Genomic DNA, 23,851 nt, shown 5'->3' on the forward strand with positions numbered 1-23,851 from the left:
TTGTTGAGGTTTGCTAGGTCACCTTTCTAAATATTAATAAAGTCTGAGATTTTTGCATGCAGGTTTCTTCCCCTTGTTTAGATATCTTACAAAACGATCCCATGGTTCCTTCCCAACTCACCTGTTAGCACATTTCTCCTCTATGAATACTTGGTCTAATTCAGATGCTTTTTTAACTTTTATCCTCTTCACTCCTATTTCCTCTTTCTTCAATGGCACTTTTGAGACAATTGCCAGAGTCCAGCTGTAGTTTTGGCACTACTTGATGGTGAAAATGATTTACCATCATAAAATTTGCACACCTTTTCTTTTTTTCCTCTCCATTTTCTTTTCTTCCATTTTTGTCCATTAAAAATACCTGGGGGGGCAGCTAGATGGCACAGTGGATGAAGCACTGGCCCTGAATTCAGGGGGATCTGAGTTCAGATCCGGCCTCAGACACTTGACACTTACTAGCTGTGTGACCCTGGGCAAGTCACTTAACTTTCATTGCCCTGAAAAAAAAAAGAAAAAAAAATCTGAAAAATCATAGAGTTAGCAAGGAACTTTGAAATCAATGATTAGAAAGTAAACATTTAAGTTAAATTAGAAATCTGTTGTTTTATCAATGAGGATTTAAGAATTTGAAGGACAGAGATTATAAGTGACTTGCCCAGGGTCACACAGCTATTAAGTGTCTGAAGTAGGATTCATACATTTAAACATACACCAGGGAAAAGTGGATTTGCTTGATGAATTAACGAATGATCTATGTATAATTGAAGAAACTACATTCATATAGTGGAGGAAAGCTTGTCTCCCCTAAAAGCCCTACAGGACACATGGCTAGCTCCCTCCCAGACAAAAAGAGGTAGAACAAACCCTTTTTTTTTTTTTTTTTTTTGGTGGGGCAATGCGGGTTAAGTGATTTGCCCAGGGTCACACAGCTAGTAAGTGTCAAGTGTCTGAGTCTGGATTTGAACTCAGGTCCTCCTGAATCCAGGGCCAGTGCTTTATCCACTTCGCCACCTAGCTGCCCCCCAAAACAGTTTACTGTTGGTAAAAACTTTGAAGTTACAGGGTGCCTGATGTTATAGCATAGGATCAAGCTTCTTGTGTGGGTCACTAACAGGTTTTACAGCTTGTGAAACTACAGGGTTAACATGCCATTCTTTCCCCCCAAATGACCAATGCCTGTGCTCCACAAACAACCCAGGTACCTATTTAAATAGGAGGCAAATATTTTAAAAGATGAAGCACCAGATACAGAGGTGATTGTAGTCATGTAAGAAGGATGGTTGGAATTTCTTGCCACAGTAGCACATTTTCTGGGCCCTGTCTCCCAAAGCCCAATCTCTGTGGCTCCTGTACTTAGTCATCCACATTGTATGTAAAAGACCTATCAGCAAACAGTCCAAACAAATGGCAAATGTTAATTTCCTATCAGTGACTATTTCCAGGAGGTACAGAGAAGGAGCAAAAGCTGTAGTTTTGATTTTTTGGCTGAAAACCCATGCCACTTCAAAGCTCCTAAGTGAGTATGCAGAGAGGAAAGGGGGTGGGCAGCTTGTGGGGTAGCAGGTTTTAACTGAGATTAAGATAGGATTAAAGCAACAGAAAACCAAAAACTAAATAAAAATCCTCTGGAGCCCGCTTTGGAAAAACTGAAACAAAAAAAACCTGGAAGTTTTCCAGGGTCTTATATTACTTTTTTAAGGGAAAGGATGGAGGTTTTTTAGAGGGCCTAAGGCAGAAAGCTACTTACTGAATGGCCCCAATTCATTCTCCGATTTTAAAGGAGGCAAAAATTCTCTTTCATTTTGGGCAAGGGGAAGAAACGGCATGGCTAGTGTCTTACTTGTGGATGGGCAAGGGTATGTGCTAATGCATAGCAGTGCTTAATAGTCTTCTTTAGTTTACAGTAGTTACTTTCAGTTTATAATCACAGGAAGAGATGACCTCTGGGCCCAAGAGCTAGACTTGGCTTAGAACTTGTAGACACATTTCAGTGATATTCTCTAGGGAACTCTGCATAGTCTTTCTTCATATGATCTGTAAACTTAATGATCCTCTTTGAACGAACAACTACTGAGGGACCAGTGGAGTTTCACAGCAACTCATGTGTCATAATTCTCTTCGTTCTTTTGCAGATAAATTATGAACCATTTCCCAAATCTGGCCCTGGTATATTGGTTCAGGGCTTTCCCCTTTGACTAGGGTTGGAAGGAACTAATAGGATCCTTCTAACCAGCAACATCTTTTTCATTTCTAAGTAAAGTACTTGTGAAATGAGGTGTGTGGGTGAAAACAACTCTAACAGCTATATGTTACTAACATTGAAACCTATATAGGATAGCCGTTATCACTTGAGATTGTTTTTGCCCCCTGTGTATCTATATAAACTGCTGTTATTACCAGGGCATGCTCTTACAAGTATATTTACTCAGAAGTTAAAGCAATAGAGAGATATATACATGTATATAGGTACCTATTACAGGTGAGTTCTACAAAAGGTAATCTGAGGGGCAGGTAGGTAGTGCAGTTGATAGAGTACTGGCCCTAGATTCAGGAGGACCTGAGTTCAAATCCGACCTCAGACACTTGACACTTACTAGCTGTGTGACCCTGGGCAAGTCACTTAACCCCCATTGCCTCACCAAAAAAAAAAAGTAATCTGGGTCTGCCACGTGATAATCATTATCTCTAGAAAAATTGATGTCAAAGAGTCACAACTATAACATCAGAGACGCTCCCCGATATAAACATAAAGTTTGTCTATGCTACTGCAGGGACTGAGCCCTATGGAGCATAAATTTTTCCCTGAGTCACTTTATTCTCCTTTCTTCACTTCAGGAGTATAAGAGCTTAAAGTGTTCTTTTGTGATGTGTTTCCTTCTGGTGGAGAATGAGCTCTGAGATCTGAGTCCTAAGGGACTGAGTCCTAAGTGTTTGGAGGCAGAATGCTGGGTGATGGGATTAGACTGGAATCTAGAACTCTTAGGATCTGAGAGGTCCTACAGTATGAGGACTGGTGGGTGGGTGGGTGGGTGGGGTCTCAGGGTCTACAAGAGAGGACAAATGGAAATCTAGTTTTTTACTTTCTCAGGCTTTCTATGTGCACCTGCCTGTTGACACTGCTGTGTTGGACACTACCTCCCACATTCCAAACTCCCCCTTAACTTCATCTGTCAATTTAGTCTCAATCACTGTCACACAAGAGTGAAGAGGATAAAGAGGATTCCCCTGCATCTCTTCCTACATGTATAATATTTATACATCTTCAGCAAAAACATGCAGCAAATAAATATACACTTTCTTCTATACTGTGGGTTAGATTTTGGGAGCTAGCCTAGGAACTTAATGTAGGCATTTCCCATGTGTTACTATGGATGTGATTTCATGATTTTTCTGGACCCATATAGAATTATCTACTATAAAGTATGTAAGAGAAGGGCCTAGGAAAACTCCCGTTCTTCTAGGTAATTAGATGAACTATCTTCAGGTAAGTATTTTTGTGACTATATATGTTTCCAAATTACTTAAAGTTTGGGTTACTATAAGTATATTTTACAAAAGTATAATCTATATGTACTGTACACATGTATTTTCTATTATAAGTCATTACATAAGAAGTTATGAAATGATCTTTTGTTTTTGTATCCATAATAAAAACAAATAAAAAAATGTCCAGATTCTTTCCCCAGAGTCTCTCTAAAACAAAAAAGTTCTGATTCCACTCTTATGGCAAGAGAATATCAGGCTGGAGCAGTGTTTTCATTCTAGTTCAATCACATAGACCTCTCTGATTGGATGACAGGAAATAACTGCAAGGTTTGCACCTCTGTGGAAACAGATGCACTTGCACTTTGGGGGACCCTGATCAGTGTGCTTTACATAATTATTGTAACTCGTTCATGATTCAATTCTTAACTGTGCTTATTCTCTTTATAAGTGTTAGAAAGGAAGATATCCACAAGACAAAGTAGAGAGGAGCTGATAAGAAGGGGAGTGCTTAAGGAATTGCCTGATCAAGGTGAGGAAATTAACACCATAAATTTAAAATATTGTCGTCCTGAACTCTTTGATGCTTTCTTTCATTTCTGCGAATATGACATCTACACTAGCCACAGCCAACAAGTTAAAGAGGGACTCAATAAATCAGTTACTCGGCCAGTCAATAGACATTGATTAAGTACCTACTATGTGCCAGGCACTGTGCTAACAAAAAGATGACTCTTGCATCAAACCAATCACACCTGACCTGTTTGGAAAAAACAGACATTCATAAGAGGTGTGAAACTGAATCAGTGACTGTCACGTTTTAGTCTAAATTCAGATATCTTCAAAGCTCTCCCTGGAGGGGAAGAGGCATTCAGAAGGGCCACATTTCCTTTAACTTCTTTCATTTTCTTCCTGAATCAACTAACATTCTGCAAAAAGAAAATTCAGTGGCTTGGGATATTGAGTCTCATTTGGTTCAATTGTTTCTTCTAGCTGCCAAATAGAGACAGTCAGGTAAAGGAATGAACAATTCCCTTCTGTCCTATTCTACATGCATGTAACCCAAATTCTGTGTTCCAGACAAACCAATGCAGCATGAACAAGAATGGAAACAGACTTTAACTTCTCAGTTAAACACTTTTATTCTCCTTTGTTTTCTAAACTCATTTTCCCAGATCTGTTTTCTCTTGATGCATTTGCTCAACTGATATATTCTTTTCTCTTACCCATTCACTAACATTTGTTATTTCTAAGTACTTTTCTCTTTTATGTAAAGTGCTTTGCAACCCTTAACCGACTTATATACAGATTAGCTCTGACTATTGCTATTTTAACCACCTTCTTTATTCTTTCCACCAAGAGAGCTCTTATTCGTGAGACAGAAACTAAGTTAAAAATTAAAAGGGCAGTTAGGTGGTGCAGTGGATAGAGTGCTGGGCTTGGAATTAAGGAGACTCATTTTTACGAGTTCAAATCTAGCCTCAGACACTTAACCAGCTGTGTGACCACAGGGCAAGTCATTGAACCCTGTTTGCCTCAATTTCCTCATCTGTAAAATGAGCTGGAGAAGGAAATGGCCAACCACTCCAGTGTCTTTGCTAAGAAAACTCCCAAAGGGGTCATGAAGAGTAAGGACATGACTGAAACAACTCAACAACAATTACCAAAGTCAGAAGTGCAAAAGTATTTTTTGTTGCTTCTCCAAGCAGACTGTAGTGAATTTTTCTTCCATTATAACCATGAGGAATTTTTAATGGTAGTGCTGGTTCATCTAATCTCACTTTCTTCCTTGTTTCCTAACTACTGCCATAGTGCATCCTCCTTAATGTACTTTATTAAAGAAGGATTATCACATATTTTTAGTGTTTCATAATCATAGTATTCCTTCATCTATTAAACACATTCCATCTGAGGCACATATTTTTTCTGAGAAGCCAATTGAACAGAGATGCTACGACCTTTTTAAGGCTGTAGTGATTAATAATCATAGTAGGAGGGGGCAGCTAGGTGGCGCAGTGGATAGAGCACTGGCTCTGGAGTCAGGAGCACCTGAGTTCAAATCTGGCCTCAGACACTTAACACTTACTAGCTGTGTGACCCTGGGCAAGTCACTTAACCCCAATTGCCTCACTAAAAAAAATAAATAAATAAATAATCATAGTAGGAGAGCTGAAAAGGAAAAAACCAGATCCCAGTTGTATACTCTTAAGCCTTTATTCAAAAGAGATGATAAGCATATTTTGAATAAAATATTTTCTCAGAATTCTCATGACATTATCATTTTTTCATTTGAACATCTGCCCTACCAAGCCTTTTGTTAACTATAGTTATGAATTAATCCACTTCACCACTAACTTCTTAGTAGCTTTCAAGCTATGTTTTCTCCCATTATATCCTACAGCATCAGTCAGGGGCAAACCAAGCCATCCTGAAATAGCAAGGGTAGGAGGTGTTCCTCTAGCATTTTTTTTTTAAAAAGCATCCTTCACTAGACTGTATTCAGAGTGACTTTTGTGATCTTTTTGGAGGCGTTGGGAAAGGGGAGGTATTTTCAGAGTGCAAATTAAGAATCCATTTTATAATGTCAACTCTGAGCTATTAATTTTATCTGCAAAGTCAAAACATCTTTCTTTTCTTTGTGCCTTTTTAAAAATTTATAAACCTCTCAGAGGAAGAGAAAAATTAGCAAATTTACTGTTTAAAGAATAGTCACCCTATGTGGGTAAAGATTAGAAAGGCCAAATCTTTTTCTTTTTGTCAGAAGAGTAGCAGACGGATGGGGAGAGAACTGACATCTTGTCAAAAACAGAATTTCAAATGATCGGTATAAAATTGTGCTTAGTATACCTTTGGTTCTTTTGTTCTCCCCTGTCTATGGTGACACTCACCTGATAAGACTAAGACCTCTTGGACCAACTCATACTTATTTCCCAGAAAGTTTTCTTTGTTTTGCTTTTTCCTTTTAACTTTTGTAGCTGAATATTAACAAACATAAAAGGAATTAACACCTAAAAAAATCATAAGCTGATGTGAGAACAGCCTGAGAAATTGCTGAAGTTTACTTTAAACTTCTCTTCTATGAATATACACTCAGGAACATATATTCTATAAAAGATTACCTCATTCCTCAAGGCTCCCTATGGTGACTGGAACAAGCATCAGCCTTCCAGTTTTCAGCCAAGTGCTTGAGAAAGTAGTTTTCTGTCATCCCTCCAACAATAATTATCTTGAGAGTTTCAATCTGTTTTTAGCTCTAGCCAGAGACTGTGAACTGTTCTTTGCTTGGTTAATAGCCTCTTCTTTTCAATGATGAAGACTATTTCCCTTACCTTTGTTTTCTTGGCCTTCAGTACCACTAGATATTATGAGGAAAGTTTGCCCTCCTATAGAGGTTGTGGGGCAAGTATTTTTAAAAATCCCCTTTGCTAAAATTGGTCTTCTTAGGTGCTATTTCTTGGTGCTTCAGCTTGGGGATTTCTTTAGAGGAAAATTCTTCCACAAACTCTAAAAAGTTTAATCGACAATCATCTCCTTTCAAAAATCTTTAAGGTGGTCTCAGTCCTCTATCTTTAATGGTTTTCTTCCTTGTACACTGGGTATACTTAGGTGTGATTTTTAATTCCTTGAATAAATAGTTCTCATCTTAAATATGCTTCTCTCCCCTCACCGCTAATTTATGGTATGGTGTCAAGATTTAACCTAAGCTTATACACACTTGAGTTGATAATTTTCAGTTTCCTATGGATACTAATCCTTTTCTAAGATTTGCCCTGTGACACTATCAACTCCTCAACCAAGACTTTTACTTTCTTTTATCTGGAAGTTCCTTTACAACTGATTCTTTGTCACCTTCAAATTGCAGCATAGTTAAAAAACAACTTTTCCTTTTCTCAACTCCTCATTTTTCTTGTATCTGTAAAATTACTTCAGTAACTCCTTATTTCAAGTTCTATAAGGCTTTCGTTTTTTTTAAAGGGTGTGAGTTTAGTTTATACATTCTTATCATATGCAATAATTTTTAATTTCTCAGTTAAAATAAAACACTTTTAACAATCCCTACTCTAATATTTCATTGTGGTATGGAACTGACCCTGGATTCTTAAAAACTATCCCAGCTACACACAAGCTCTGTCTGTTTGACCAGACTGGAATGATGTTGAATATGAATGCAGAAATGGAGTCTGTATACTGTCTGAAAAGACCAGTCTATTATGAGACAGAGGGGTTCTTTACTGGAAAATAATGGAGTTTTGTTTTGTTTTTTATAGTCTTTAGTCAAGCTTTAGTCTTGTGTGGCCTTCTTGTCCTTCCCCAGGACATTGGGAAAGTGGCATATAAAGGGGGATAGAAAATACTAAGAATCACACAGTTCTTTGATCTATTACAAACATTAAACATTGGTTCTCTTTTCTAACAATCTGTGTGCAGGAACTAATTAGTTGTCTCACCACTGGAGAATTGACATTCTTGATTTAAATTCAATAAGACATAGAGAAGTTACAGCTAAATGAATGAAAGTTGGGCTTACAACTTCTCTACAAGAGAAGTCAGTGATGGACTTGCGAAGAGTGATTTTATTATGTGCCCCAAAGATTCCCATCTCCCTTTTTGTAGTGCTTCTGTTGAGTTAGGAGATAAACCATCAGGAAGATATTTCTAGCTTTTGTACTATTATCCATTGCAGAGAAAGATGTAGAGAAATTCTGTGAATCATTTGATAGGATGTAACAAATCAAGTCAATATATACCTTGATATTTGGCAACTTCAATTGTAAGATGGCAGAGACACAGCAAACAGTATACTAGAAAATGTCTTGCGACTGAGAAACTAAAGATCAAGGCTGATAGTGTACTCAGAATATCTCTTGTATAATTTGAATCAGAAGGCTCAAGAATAAGAATCAGCTCTGTGCAAAGACAGATGTCAGTTGATTAAAGGTCAAAATAATACTAGACTTGAAGAAAGGATATTGATTTTGCATGTGGTTATAGCAGTTCCAAACCAAATTATATAAACATTTGACCGAAAAAATCGGAAATAAGTAAAATTAAAGAGATTGACCGTCACTATTTCTTTAAAGAGTTTGATAGATGCAAAACAGTTGCTACAAAAGGAAGCCAGAAGGACCCAGAAACCACATAAGCCAGCAAATACTTGGGTTTTTGCCAAATAAAGATACGCATCAATCTATTATGGTATAAACAAAGTGAAATGAAAGAAACTTGTTAATATTTCTAGAGTGATATATTACCAAGAACAAGACTGGAACCCCACATTCAGAGTCTTTCATAGACATCCCCTTTGTATTGTGGACATGGTAGATGTAATAGTGCACCTGGTATCCATGCTTGAAGTGACACTTTTAATAATATGAAAGGATCGATTTTTATGCTATGTAAAAACATGAACTTGAAAACAAAAGATCATATGTACTTTCACCCCAAAAGAGACATCAAGAAGGACATGAGCAACTACCTACCCCATATGTGCCCTACATTCCCACCTCTACTAATCTTTATGAAATTCTTCTTTGCACATAGAGGATATGCCTAAATGAAAATATGAGAAGGGAACAGGCTGGTTTTCACACGAGACTTTATAGCAAATCATACTTTCTCAGTTACAATTGATTGCTTATTGATTTAAAAAAAAAACATTGAACTTAATGATAACAAAACCAACATAATGGACACCAAAGAAAGCATAAAAATGGAAATATGCTCAATGAAACATCATAGAATCATAATTTTACAGCAGGTAGGAACCCCTAGAGACTATGTAGTCCAACTCCCTTATTTTCCAGATGAGAAAATGAGGCCCAGATAGGATGGAGTGACTTGCCTATGGTCACACAGATTAAAAAATGGCAGAGGGGGCAGCTAGGTGGCGCAATGATAAGGCACTAGCCTTGGATTTCAGGAGGACCTGAGTTCAAACCCAGCCTCAGACACTTACTAGCTGTGTGACCCTGGGCAAGTCACTTAAACCCCATTGCCCTGCAAAAAAAAATAAAAATGGCAGAGGTAGGATCCGAACATAGACCTTCTAATTCCAGATGCTGACAAATGGCATGGGAGATGTCCTATACAAATTCCAAATAGAAGGAATCCTTATGAATACCCCAAATTCTCCAAATACTCCTATGCAAATGGCATAAAATTAATTAAAATCAAGACTGAGTATACTTCAAACCTTCTTTTTTGGTTTCTGTAATCAATTGAAAGAGATAAGGTTGTGCAACCACATTGGGAAAACAAATTGGATGAAAAATAAATTATTGCCCAAACTTCAGTTGAAGAGGAAGCCCATCAAGATAGCACATCATTACTTATACTTGGAGCAGGTGCTACAGATGATCATATCAGGGTTGACTGATTAGATCATGGGGTTTGAGTTCCCTTTTTTGGTTAGTCTATCTACATTAAGGGTCTTTCCTTCCTTTCCTTTCCTTCCTTCCTTCCTTCCTTCCTTCCTTCCTTCCTTCCTTCCAACAGGAGGAAGAGGAAATTAGGCTGAGCTTTTTTTTTTTTTTAATTGGGATGCTTTCAATTATTCCAAACTATTTTCTGCTGTATAAGCCAATCTTTTAACACTATCCTGCCCCCTCATAGTATATGACTGCAAATTCATAGAACACTAAAGTCTCAAGAAGAATTAAAACTAACTGAACCATAACCCAGAAAGTAGATGGAGAAACATATGGGCAAATGATGGTAGTTCACAGAATATCACCAAGATGACTTGTATAAAAGTGTGGACACAAAAGACATCTTCAGGATCTCTATGAATGTTAAAAGGAAATGGGCTGGTCCCAATAATGGTAGTGAGTGATGGGAGTTTTTGCAAGCTGAGTGTTCTACTGGCATATAAAAGTTAATATCTTTTCATTTCATTGAGCCTTTATGTCACATTGTGAACCACTAATTTCCTTTGCCAAGATATCTTAATTTTGCCCCATTTTTAATTTCTAAATTTAAATATCAGTTACATAACTATGAAGGAATCTGAAGTATGGTTTGAATGTAAGATATGTAAAGTTCAATAAATGCTTTTTATATATATTTATATATATATATATATACTAACCCAAGGCAAAGAAAAAAGAAAAGTAAAATCAAGTTATTGCATATAAGTGAATTACTTTCTGGAGCTGCCCTTAAAACAGAAAGTTTTTAAGCCAACACATATTTGAGGGATATTTTTCTCTCCACATTTGAATTTTTCATTCTTTGTCACTTATCTTGAGTCTAGATGAAAATATTTCTTTGTGTCTGCTTCATTAAAGATTAAGGATCCAGATTGAAATCTTATTTCTGCTTTTTGCCCTCTCAATCATTTTTTTCAGTTTTTCAACACTTAACTTGAATAAAATTTATATTACAATTCTGTTTCATTTAATTGTTATTCTGGCCTCCAATTATGTGTACTTAAAAGTTACATATTGAATAATAATCGTCTTCATTTCTGTTTTTTCACTTGTGGTATGATTACCCAATTATAATATTCATTTTCATTTAATGAAATCTCATTCCCATTTTTATCAAGAAGACCAATTATTATACTTGTTTGTGGCACAGTAGCCTAATAGTTTATAATGAGAGTTTATTAATCACTGTTTTAGTACAGATTATTTCTAAAGTGGGGAGTATATAAATTAGAGTAAACAACAGCCATAGGAGATTAATGTTCATTAGCTTCTTCACATTTTATTCATAAAAGCCATTAATAATTTCCTTTTTAAAAGGAACAAAATACTCTATAAAAGATGTTTTTTCTTAAAATTAGAAGTCAAACTTTGCTTTTTCCTTAGGAAAAATTGGTTCCCCCTCCCCCATTCTGCACTCCCTGTTTCTGTACTTCCTGCAGACTCCTGATCAGCTTGAGCCCTGCTGTAAGCTCAGAACTCCTGAGCTCAGCCAGTCCCTTAGCCTTATTCCTAGGCAGCAAGGATTACAGGTGCGTGCCACCACTACTGATGGGCATGAATCCTTAACCTTTTTTTGTGTCATGGATCCTTTGGCCTCTCTCCCCCCCCTCCCCCCCCCCCCCCCGTCTCCTTTATAGACCTTTTCTCAGAATAATGTTTTTCAATTCATAAAGTACATTGAGTTACAAAGGAAACCAATTATATTGAAAGATAGTTATCAAAATATATTTTTGAGTTTGTAAGTCAGGTTTGTTATGTCACCTTTTTGACAAAACTCCTGAGATCTTTTATTTTGGCTTATTTCCCCAAGTTCTTTCTTCAGTGGCTATTTTATAAGATTTGAGTTGAAGTGCCTATCTATATTGTACAGAGCATTATCACACCCAAATGAAACATTCAAATGTAGCGTTTCTACCTCCTAATTTTTCTAATAGAATTAGAACACCAGCTATTTCCATTAAAAAACTAGGTGAGTTCCTAAAAAAAATCTCATTAATTACAAGAAATCTACAAGACAAAGGCTATAAGAATCATCTTAGTCCATCTACTTCCATCTTTTCAAAGTGTTTGTAAATGTTGTAGAGTATTTCTGTATTTAACTCTGAACTAGTACATGGTAGATTAGTGGTCTAGTCTTGCTTAGAATATATTCATATAGCTCAGAAGTTATTTTCATCTTACAGGAGAAGAAATTCAGGTAGACATACTATAACATATCCAGGAAATCATTAATAAATATAGATCTATAACCTAAATCTTCTAACTTTGAAGTCAGGCCTTCTTCAACAGGAAAGATGCCCATTCTTGTAATTAGATTTATAGCTTTCATTTTCAATGGAACTTTAAAATTCCCTTGATACATACACACATACCTAGTGTTTTTAAATGGTTATATCTCTTTGGGGACTTTTTGGTTCTTCTTGTACACCAGCAGTGGAGCTAAGAAATCAAAGATCTAATCTCTCAAAGTATGCAAGCTGCAAATTACTCTTTGACACTCATGACAAGACCTATTCTAAACAATTTAGCAGCAATGCTTAGACTGTAAATCCTGGGTGAAGGACTTGGCTTGCAGATTGCCATTCTATTCTGGATGGTTCCTTTGGTTTCCACCTGAAAGTGATGTGAAAAGTTGATTGATATCTACCTGAATCGCTTTTGTTCATTTCAATTTTGTGTGTTTTTCTTTCTTTTTTTTTTTACTTTGTTGAATGACAGGCAGTTTTGATTAATCTTATTCTTTTCTTAAATGTGCTAAGCTACTAAATTGAACAGCAGGAGGAAGCCTTATAGGCTGTTCATACTGATATGCTATGCCAGTAGGAAATGTTAAGAGTGCACTTTGAATTTTCATGTTACACAAAGATCAATTTTGAATCATCAATTTTTTGTTTTTTAAAAACTGGATGTTTTCTCCACATTTCCTTAAAATTAATCCCACAAACCCTTTCCTCTAAGTCAGCGTTTGTAATGTTGGGTCAATTGAATTTCTTTTTTTGCATTTTGATATTGCATTTGAATATAATTTATTTCTTTTGTTATTCTACTCATTTTATTTTAATTTTATTTGTTTAAAATCATTATTCCAAAAGATATCCATAGGATCACCAGAGTGCCAATAGGACCCTGACACAAAAAATATTAAGAACCCCTGCCCTAAATTATTTCAATTCTTTAACAGATCCATAATTTACTTGGTGTGAAGATTCTGTCAATACAGATATGCAGGGGCAGCTAGATGGCCACAGTGGATAGAGCACCAGCCCCTGGAGTCAGGAGTACCTGAGTTCAAATCGGCCTCAGACACTTAAACACTTCTAGCTGTGTGAACCCTGGGCAAGTCACTTTACCCAAACTGCCTCACTAAAAAAAAAAATACAGATATGCAGTCACCTCTCTCCCTCCTCCCTCTGTCTATCTCTGCCTCTCTGTCTCCTCTGTTTAGTTGCTATGGACAAAAAAATAACATTGTGATGACTTAGTGACCAACTTTTTTGTCATGATCTCCTGACACTTGCCTAGACTTTTCCATCCTCTTGCCTCTCACTAAACCTCTCCAGCTTGGTAGGAATTGTTACAGCTTGTACTCAGACGGTGTAGTCTTCAAGAATCCAGGGTTCCTTCCATACCACACTGAAATACTGATGTAGAATTTTAGATCACACAAATAATTGTGTTGGTGTGCAAGGCTGTCAGAAAAAGAATTCTAATAGATTGAAGAAAGTCCTGTTGGAAAATGTTCATGTTTTCCCACTGATAATTTGTCTGCCATCTCCTCTTGCTATTGATGTATTTGCATTTGTGTTGTGTGTTTTAATGTTGATTAAAATATGTTTACTGCATTTTTCAGGTTATTGTTTTCACCCTTCCATTTCTGAGTGAAATAACTTCCTAAATGATAGACATTAAAATACCTAATCTGGAAGGAGCCTCATTCTCCAAAAATGTTTATAAATAGGATATTTCCCAAATGATTTATAATGGCTTAGATATCATCTTTCTAAGAGCTATGATTCTATAGCTTTTCTTCCATTGCCTCAACTCTTTAGTAAGACCTAATAAAATAGTACAGATTTTTCTCTTTTTAGAGGACTTTAAAACTCCCCAAGTTCTATAATATTACACCAAACATGGGAAAAGCCGATTCTTGAGAAAGCTGTCAAGTTAGACAACTAGGTGTTTCTTTCCCCATTTTAGATGGAGATGTAACTGTAAACTTTGAAAATTCAAACGGGCACATGATCCCCATCGGAGAGGAGGCCACTCAAGAGGAAAATGTAGTAAAGTCTGAAGAAGGTAATGGCTCTTTGTCTGAAAAAGCAACAACTGTGGAAGAAAAAGCAGAAGATAAGAAAGGTAAACTAAAAAGAAACTCAAGTCCTTTTTCTTCAATACCGCTCAATACTGAGCACTAAGTTTTAGGTTATGGGTATTGCCTCCTAAGGTCAGTAGTGGCTCTTGATGCGAGAGCTGCCTAATACCTAAATAGAGAGAAGATATCTAGAGTTTAAGTAAAAGAACCCTCATTTAGCACATGAAGAACCTCCGCACATAGTTCCCTATATTTCAAAACAAATGGCAACCTATCTTACCCAAGACAAAGTTCAGCATAATTTAGTTTCTTTACCCACCATCAGCGTCCTTAAAATAAGCCTAGTTTTGGGCATGTTTGCTGCTACTTTGTGCCCTTTATTCTAGAAGGTTAGTAAATCTTTTTTTAAAAAAGTCTGATAATATCATCTGAAGTGGTGCTTTGTACACCAACCTTTAAGTGTAAGCTTGGAGGCATAAATACATATTTACACTTACATAGCACCCAGAAAATACATAAAGCAATTTGTTCTGCTTTCTCAAGTAATTACAGTCTCTGTTGTTTCCATCGTCTTAGATCTGCCAATCCTGAACTAGAAATCTAGTGGGTGATGCTTTGTTGTGAGCCTGAGTGAGTCCTGACACTCCTCAGCATGGGGCTGCTCAGAACAACAGATTGCTTGCCCTCCATTTTGGAAGGCCTATCAGCCTTCTTCAAACTGTTCTCTGGGGGCTAAGTGGCAGCAACATGCCAAATGAAGCTTGGGCCAGAGTTGCTCTATAGCAGTTTCAAGAACTGAGCCCCTAGGTTGTCAACTACTTCACTCAAATGCCTGCTCCTGCGGCCCTTGTGTCCCTTTACCGTCTTCCAAATATATCCTCTTGAGATAAGGTGAAAAGAGCAAAAGAAGCAGAAAACAGTGTCTAGATCTAAGGCCTTAAAAAATCTCCTTACTTTATAAACTCCTCTCAAAATAGGCTTTCCAAATCAAAGGGAAGTCTCAGTATTCCCCATCCAAGTCTAAACTTTACCTTTAAAACATAGAGGAAGGGTCTGTGACTTTGTGGAAAATGAATTACTTCATTTCACCCTCATGGATCAAGGTCAGTTTTCGCAGTACCTTTCAGATAATCTTAGGATCAGAATATGAGACTTTCAGAAATATTTTTAGTGATAAAAGACAGTGGAGCCCCAAGAGTTAAAAGTCTAAGGTAAACAGTTGATAGAATTCTCCCAATTGAAATATGTAGCAGCATGTTATTTTTTTAAAAGTCCAATTGTCGTGTGCTACCAAACTGTTACACTTCAAATCCATCTGTGACTTGTCTACTGAGAGATAATTTTCACATTCATGAAGCATTTCCTTCATTACATAACAATGTCATCTTTAATGCTTACAGGGTTGTTGTGTGGTGTCAGCAGTCCAACTGGCTTGTCTTCAAAGGAAGCTTTTCCTTTATCTCAATATAATGAAAAGTTGCTGACAGCGTTGTGTAAATTAGATTTCTGCAGCCTTGATATTGGTGGGGAGGGGGGGATAGTTCCTACACTTCATAGGTAGATAGAAGGATGTTTGGTTATTTCTTATTACCTATATTGTAGTTGAGTCAATTTTGACCCTCAGAGAGACCAAGATTGCATCCTAAACTTGGTTAGTTTGTATACCAAAAGCTAGAATCCTGAATAAATTGGTGAACTATGAAAAAGAAAATGAGGGTCATTCTTTTTACACTTTGAACACTAATTAAAAAAAAAAAACTCACCTCCATAAAGTCTTAATTTACTCCATGTTTTGGGGCAATCAGCACTGAGCTTCCTTTCAGCTTAAGCGAGGTTTCTCCAGAGTATGATTTATCTGCTATAGATGGTATTAGATTCACGCAACTTGTGCTTTAAAGCCCTGGAAATTATTTACATATTGTTTGTGTGTGTTGTGTGTGTGTGTGTGTGTGTGTGTATATATATTATATACTATATACATATATATACAGACACAGACACACTCACATATATACATAAATTTCTAGATATAAATATCTCATTTGAAATATTAAAGCATCACTGTCAAGTAGGAAAAGAAGAGTTCATTCTTTTATGAATTGACTGGATGGATTGTTTTTACTTCTTCTAGGGAGGGATGCCCTCTGGATGCCTTCACTTGGAGGCTTTCAATCCACATGAAGCTATTTCACATGTACATTGTAGCACTTTAATATTTCTAATTTCCACATTGGAGTATTCTGTTATGTCAGAAAAACTGCTAGAGCAGCAGTTCTTAAACTTTGTTTTTGTCGAGATCCCCTTTGTCAACCGGTGAACTTTGGACTCAGTATTTTATTGTTAAATGCATAAACATAAAATATATAGGATTACAAAGAAAACCATTATATCAAAATGTGGGGTATCAAAAAAAAGATCAAATTCCTGGCCCCTAGGTTAATAAACCCTGTTCTATAGAGTTACATGGGGCAGGTGGGGTCATGTAGGTCCTTTTGGATGGCAGGCGAGGTGTTCTAGAGTACTTTGATTAACACTGGCTTGGTCTCTAAACACGCTTCAGTCCACTACCATTTTTCTCAACATATTCATTTTTAAATTGTTTTAAGTAGAGGAAAAAATGGTATACAAACTACTGAGCAAAATGTTGGGCTTTATATAACAGGAATCCGAAATGATTTACTTCTCCTCAAGGCTTATTGATATTTTGAAGAAGTCTCAGTATGGAAAAGGGGAGGACTTGTCTTCCATATACTTTTGCTTATCAGTAGCCGTGCTCATAGCTACAGGTTGTGGGACCCTTATACCTTATGTTGAAATGATGAAATTTCAGAAAACTAGTTTGTATGATGTCACTAGATCTGTGTGACTATAGAATAAGGCAATAAGCTTTTATTTGTTTTCAGAAAGAAGATTGACTTTCCTCTTTAAGTTAGTAGGCAACAACTTTTTAGTCAGTGAACAATATTTTCTAGACACTCACTCTAGTCCATTACATTTGTTTCTTCTCAGACTATCCCTTGATGGGATATAAAAGAAATAGAAAACTGGCCCTTCTCCTCTTAAAAAACAAACAAACCACATTACACATGCAAAAATACTTAAGACAATGACAGTGCCAGTATAAACATACAAGTGAATGTAGTAAAAGCTGAGCAGATAACTGTGTGTTGACCCACTGTAAAAGAGTACAGTCACAGACTTCACTTCTGATGAGCCTATGGGGACTTTCAACATTGGCTAACCTAGGGTAGTTTGTTTACTTTTTTCCTAGTGGGGATTGTGATTCCCAGATGCTAAAGAGCAAGTGGTCTCCTTGTTCCCAAACTATGAAGTCTACTTTCTTGAGGATATGACGTTAAGAAATTGCCTCTGGCGATGAACAGAGATCCCAGGAGGGGAAAGATCAAGGTTTTAAATACATAACATATGTTATGAAATTCAGCATTAAGCAAGTGTGGCATCAGCATCATCATTGTCACGAATAACAAAAAGTTTGGTGTGTACTTTTCACAACCTAAGCACATGTGTGAGGCACCACCCTTGGCTGTCTGGATAAGTGGGATATTGCCCACAGGCTCTGTCCTCCAATTCAGCAGCATTTATCAAGCTCCTGCCTATGTCCCCCATGCCCAGAATTAGGTACTGAAGAAATGATAAGATAAATAAAGCGATTTCTGTCTTCAAGAAGCCTTACTGAGGAAAAGCAAGTGTATAGAGAGGTAAATACAAATTATATACAAGATATGAATATATAAGAAATGGAGTGGAGTCCTAACAACTGCCTTAACTAATCCAGGAGATATAATTCATAAATAGGAAGACAATAATACCAACTTACCCAATTCTTTCCACATAGCCAGTCCATGGAATAAGTGTTAGAATAGTTTAAAGGAAGGAATGATCACCACGAGTTGGTGCAATCAGTGAAAGCTAGCTTGGGCCTACCTTTAAAATATTAACTGATGGGGCAGCTAGGTGAGGCAGTGGATAAGGCACCAGCCCTGGACTCAGGAGGACCTAAGTTCAAATCCAGCCTCAGACACTTGAAACTTACTAGCTGTGTGACCCTGGGCAAGTCACTTAATCCTCATTGCCCCACAAAAAAAAAAAAAGTGTTGGAAAATATTAACTGAGTGCCTTTGGTGTCCAGAGCACTCTAAGATGCTCTTGTGTGAATGGAGTTGGTGGATGGGGGATGGGGTGGGACAGGGGCCACTGGTGCCAAAGAAATAAAAATCATAGGTCCTGTTATTGAGATCCTTATCATGGATAAAAAAAACATGAATTCCCACACCACATTCGACAATATATTCATATTAAACAAAATTCTCTTTATTAAAAAATCATTTTCTGTTATTAACAGTCATTGAAAGTCAGAACCTGTGAAGGCATTGTGTCCTAACAATAGGTTTGTCTTTTATTAGATTTCATTGTAAAATAAATCCTGTTTAGCCCTCTGGTTCAACTCTTAACAAATTTTAATATTATAAACAGTTAATGCTAAGGAAAAACCTAGTGAGTAACCCAAAAGCAGTTTGAAGAATTCATTTTCAGGGACTCCGTTTTCAGTACCAAAAGACTGATCTCCTTTCCATTTAGATTCCATTAATGCATTTCCAGAGGTTGTTATTTTTAAATGTTGTCTTTTTTGTCTGTGCATCTTGCCCCACTGTCATCCCTAAATGGTCTTAGTCTGCAAAACAATCAAGTTTGGAGACCAAGCTCTCTGTTACTATGCCTGACTGTTTTCCCAAAAAGTCAGAGGAGGTTATTCTGAAACTGGGGGGCGAGGTAGAGGCCTCCAGTGCCAGGGGCATATGTGGAAGTCCTGAAAGTAAAGAGCTGTTTATTCTTAACAGTGCAGTGCCAAATCTAATATAGAGTGTGGAGTCTGCCATTCCTTAGGGAGTTATTGATTTTTGACACAGCTCTTTGTACTGGAGACCATGATGAGACTAAGCACAAATCATTTTTAGGTACATCTGGCTGGTGTTCTCCCCAGCAGATGGAAATGCCTCCAGGAAAGTCCTTGGTGGTACAAGCAAAAGGCTTGTTGCAAATCAAAGGGCAGTGAGATCACAAGCCATAACAAGAAGAGGGGTCATTGGGACAGCTAGGTGGGACAGTAGATAAAGCACTGGCCCTGGATTCAGGAAGACCTGAGTTCACATCCGGCCTCAGACACTTGACACTTACTAGCTGTGTGACCCTGGGTAAGTCACTTAACCCTCATTGTCCCACCAAAAAAAAAGAAGAAGAGGGTCATTGCTGCTGCTGTGGAGTGCTTATTCTAAATTCCCAGCTCCTGCCAAGACTGGCATTATTATCATCAAATCCATGTGCACACCAAGCATTGTCATTTTTATTTCATAGAGTTCTGACAAAATATTTTCCATGCACAAAGAGTTTTCAGTCCATAGTTCTGTATTGTCACTGCTTTCTTTTGTCTATTAGGAAAAATACATTTTCAGGACTTTTGCCATTATATATTTCTTTCTCAACAAACATTTACTGGCATAGCTATTCTCATGTAGGGACAAGTGAAATATTGTGATGATAAAAGAAGAGGTCTTCATTCTGAAAACAGTTGGAAACCACTGGTCTGTAGCATCAAGATGTTTAGGGGTTTTTTTTTGGTGAGGCAGTTGGGGTTAAATGACTTGCCCAGGGTCACACAGCTAGTACATTTCAAGTGTCTGAGGCTGAATTTGAACTTAGGTCTTCCTGACTCCAGGGCCGGTGCTCTATCCACTTCACCACCTAGCTGCCCCTGGGGTAGCATTGTTGATAAAATTCAAAATAACTTGAATGTGAAAATACTCCCTGCATCAATCACTACCACTTTGGATGATAAAGTTTAGACCTAATCTTGTCATAAGAGCTTATATAAACCCTCACAGTAACGTGATGGGAGAAATTTGGTAAGTAGATGGCTTCCCTACCACTGTTTTATCCAGAGAGAAATTGAAGTACCCAAGGGATGAACTATAGTTTTCTTTGTCTTCTAAGTCTTTGCTTTTGTCCCATACATTGCCTGTTATAGAAAAATAAAACAACACCAAACCAAAAAACGACTTTCTGGCTCCCAAAGGCCAAACACCACCATCTAGCTGCCATCATCCGTCTTGTTCATTGTTTTTATGTGACCTGTGTCTGTATCAGTCTGCTTCTGTTCACTTTCTCATTTGTAGAAAACCACTCTGAAACACCGGCACACCCAGTTCCAGCTCCTCCTAAGCCCAAGCCTAAACCTAAACCCAAAAAAGCAGCTGCACCTCCAAAAGGGGTTCCTGCTGTACAGGCGAGCCACAGGGGTGATGAAGCGCCACCCAGTAAAAAAACCACCAAGGCTCCTGGTAAGCAGCCCCCCATCCCTCCACCCAAGCCGACGAGCCGAGGGGCCAACCGAGAGGTCGGTGAGTACTGCCCCATTTTTGGTGTGGATGGTGTACATGCATGCCTGGCTCTCAGGCAGGTCTTGGGTGCTTGGCCCTTTTAATTGTCTTCTTTAAAGGTAGTGGACTGGTACATTTAAGCAAAGTGACAGTGAATCCAATTTTTTTTCTTTTGCACGAAGTAATAAATCTGTCATTTTCTTGAAACTGAAATATTCTTTGTTCTCCAGACTAGGAGATGTAAACTAATCTATTGAGTTTGCCTAATTACCAGTCCCTTACACTTAAATTCTGAGCTAGAAGGTATGTGGTTTGCTTGTCTTTTCTTTGAAAATATTTTCATTTCTTCCATGAAAACATGACCCACACGGTATAATCTTATTAATTTTACTATCTCAAAATAATGAAATTAAAAATCCCATGATATGCACAAACCCTCTCTGTGCTCTTTTTTGAGTTCCATATAGTTCAAATTTTCTCATTTAAAAAGCATTCTAGTCTTACTTGCTACCCTATTTTTTTTTTCTGTGTCCCAAGAATATGGACACTATACCACTTCCCAAGAGATAACACTTTGCCATTAGTTAGGTTTTGGATATAAACAGTCAACACATTTACTTTTAGTTTTAAGTTGCCTGTGAATATTTTAGTAGAGCATAATGAATTTCATGTACCCAGTATTCAACTCTTCCTTCAAGTAGAGATGTGTTTAATACAAGGTGAAGTCCACACCCTTCTTTTAAAAAAAATTATGTATATATGTGTATGTGTATTTATATGTACACATAAATACATATAGACACACATACACATGTCTATATGTGTGTGTATATATACATCTAGCCCTTAGAGCAAATAACTGTAGCTTTTCCCATGATAAATAAAAAATCTCCATGTGCTACATCATACATTAAATTCCTTAAAAATATTAGAAATCTCTTCAACTAATTATTGGCTTTTTTCATTGGAAGAATCAGGATTTGTTTTTTTTTCCCCTATTTCTCATAAATACACTTTCTAACCCCAATGCTTTAAATCCCTGCAAACTACTTATACAAATGAATGATTCCTTTTATTTCTTTGTGTGATTTTTGTTGGTTTGCCTCCGTCTCTCTCTGTTTCTATTTCTCTCTCTGATGCTTTCTGTGTCTCCCTGTCTCTCTCCCTTCTGTATCTTCACACACTTCCCCACCCCAGTCCCAACCCCCAGGTTCAATGGCTTGTCTCATTCTCTTCTAATAAACTCTAAGGATGAAATGTCTCAATCTGGCTTGTCTGACAGGCCTTAGGAAGCACTGAATGCTCCATGGAAGGCCTTTCTTCTGGGACCTTGAAGGTGTGAAGGTTCCCATGTTTTTGTGTGTATTTTCCAGACTGACTTACTAACCCTGGTGGTGGTGGTGGCAGTGTTTGAAGTAAGATGGGTGGGATACCAAGAGGACCCCAAACTCCAGTTTTCTTACTCTCCAAGTATTTAGTGACCCATCCCATTCTTTTATTACCTCTGCAAAGCTTACCTTTATCCCACCTCAGAAAAGATTTGTTTAAAGAAATTCATTAGTGTGAATATTGTGTCTTGTTTAAGCTATTTGACAAAAAAAAAATTGTTGTGTATTCTAAATTGGTATCAATACAGTAATTCTGCCACTTACCTTTTCTCTCCTTCCTCCCCCATTTCAAGCACAGTCTGTGAATGATTAGAAATCTCCCTGCAATAAGTTGGTATTTCATGGAAGGGAAAAGATATTTGCTTTCATGAAGTTTCTAGCCCAACTGATAAAGAAGAGAGAGAGGTTTTGAGTTGTTCTTAATACCTAACTTCAGAACTTCTTTATATGCTTAAAATGGCCTTCCCAGGGAAGTAAGTGCTCCAGCCATTTAGCCACTTCCTACCAAAAGTGACTGATGATCCTTTAATGTGCATAAGCACTTGGTTATGCCAGGAGTGATAACAGAGTAGCTATCTTGAGGTTTTATTGAAGGAAACCAACGGGCCAACCCTGGGGACCGTCCTCGACTTTTGAAATGTTATTGATGCAGGTTTATTTAAGGTTCTGCAGGTGTTTCATTTGCACCCTATTCAGGCTTTCTGACAAAATCATTTTAATTTGTGTAGAGGGTAATGGGTGTGACCGACCCTCCAGAAAATGTAGTTGAATTCTAGCTCCTGCTTTTCAGTCCCATGCTATTGTTATCTTGTGTACCTGTAGCTTGGGGCATGAAGAAGGTGATGAGAATTGCTGTGTGACATTACTTTTATGTATAACTTATGGGTTTCCAAATTATCTGCTTTACCATTAAGCACTCGAGGTTCTAATCCATGATCTCTCAGCTGCCTAGCAAATGAAGGAAAGCAAAAATTTCCCCTAGGTTTTGTATTACTCTCAGAATTGTACAACTTTACCAGCAACTGTAGTGTTCCTGAGGGAATTGGGGTTTTTTTCCTTTTTTTTTTTCCTTCATGACTTCATAGGGGTTAACTGAACCAACATTGCTTTCATATTTCACAGTGAGGAAAGTAAAACACCTATTTCTATTTTTAATAAGATCAATAATTCTTATTTCACCAATTAGAAATCTGTCATAATTAGAGCTAGCCTGGGATGATCTTGTCTTTGTTCCCCTTAGGAAGAAAGAGTTTTCTAAGTAAATGAATATTGCAGAGATTTTGTAGGGTCATGTTTTACCTATTAAAAAAATTATAGTAAATTGAAAACACCTGAGTCAAAAAATCCAAAATAACCTTAATTTGTGAAGCTTTGGGGGTTTTATTGCCTTGACAAAATTTAATGGGAAAACACTTTTAAATGCTAAAATATGATTTAAATAGAAGGCATTATTATTGTTGTCTACATACAGTATTCCTGTTAAATGTCATTAAAGCAACCCCAATCTTTTTTTAAAAGATGTGGAGAGACTAGGGAGGGCATTTCTATTTATGGTATAAATCTGAGAGTAACAAAACATCAATAGTATATTCTATAATCCAACTTTTTCAACAGTTGGCACTGGATTTCACCTACCAAGGTGTCTGAATATAATGAAATTGTCTAAAAGAGGGTGGGGGTGTTGGTTTTGCTCTTCATGCTGTGATCACCTCCATAGTTTTCTATAGTAAGAGTAATGGCCAGCATTTATATAGCATTTCAGTCTTGCATTTTACAAAGTCTTCACAAACAGCCTTGGGAGGTAGGTACTATTATTAGCTCCATTTTTACAGATGAGGGAACTGAGGC

General features: G+C 37.2%; 1 protein-coding gene across 1 annotated transcript in view; it reads left to right on the top strand.

Annotated features, from left to right (window-relative positions):
- Positions 1-23,851, top strand: part of PHACTR2 (phosphatase and actin regulator 2) — a 164,402-nt gene that overhangs the window by 79,640 nt on the left and 60,911 nt on the right. The window contains 2 exon segments of the mRNA XM_044003499.1: positions 3,932-4,012; positions 14,106-14,264. Coding sequence (XP_043859434.1) covers positions 3,932-4,012; positions 14,106-14,264 — 240 coding nt within the window.

This window comes from Dromiciops gliroides, chromosome 4, assembly GCF_019393635.1.
Source record: "Dromiciops gliroides isolate mDroGli1 chromosome 4, mDroGli1.pri, whole genome shotgun sequence".
Lineage (NCBI taxonomy): Eukaryota > Metazoa > Chordata > Mammalia > Microbiotheria > Microbiotheriidae > Dromiciops > Dromiciops gliroides.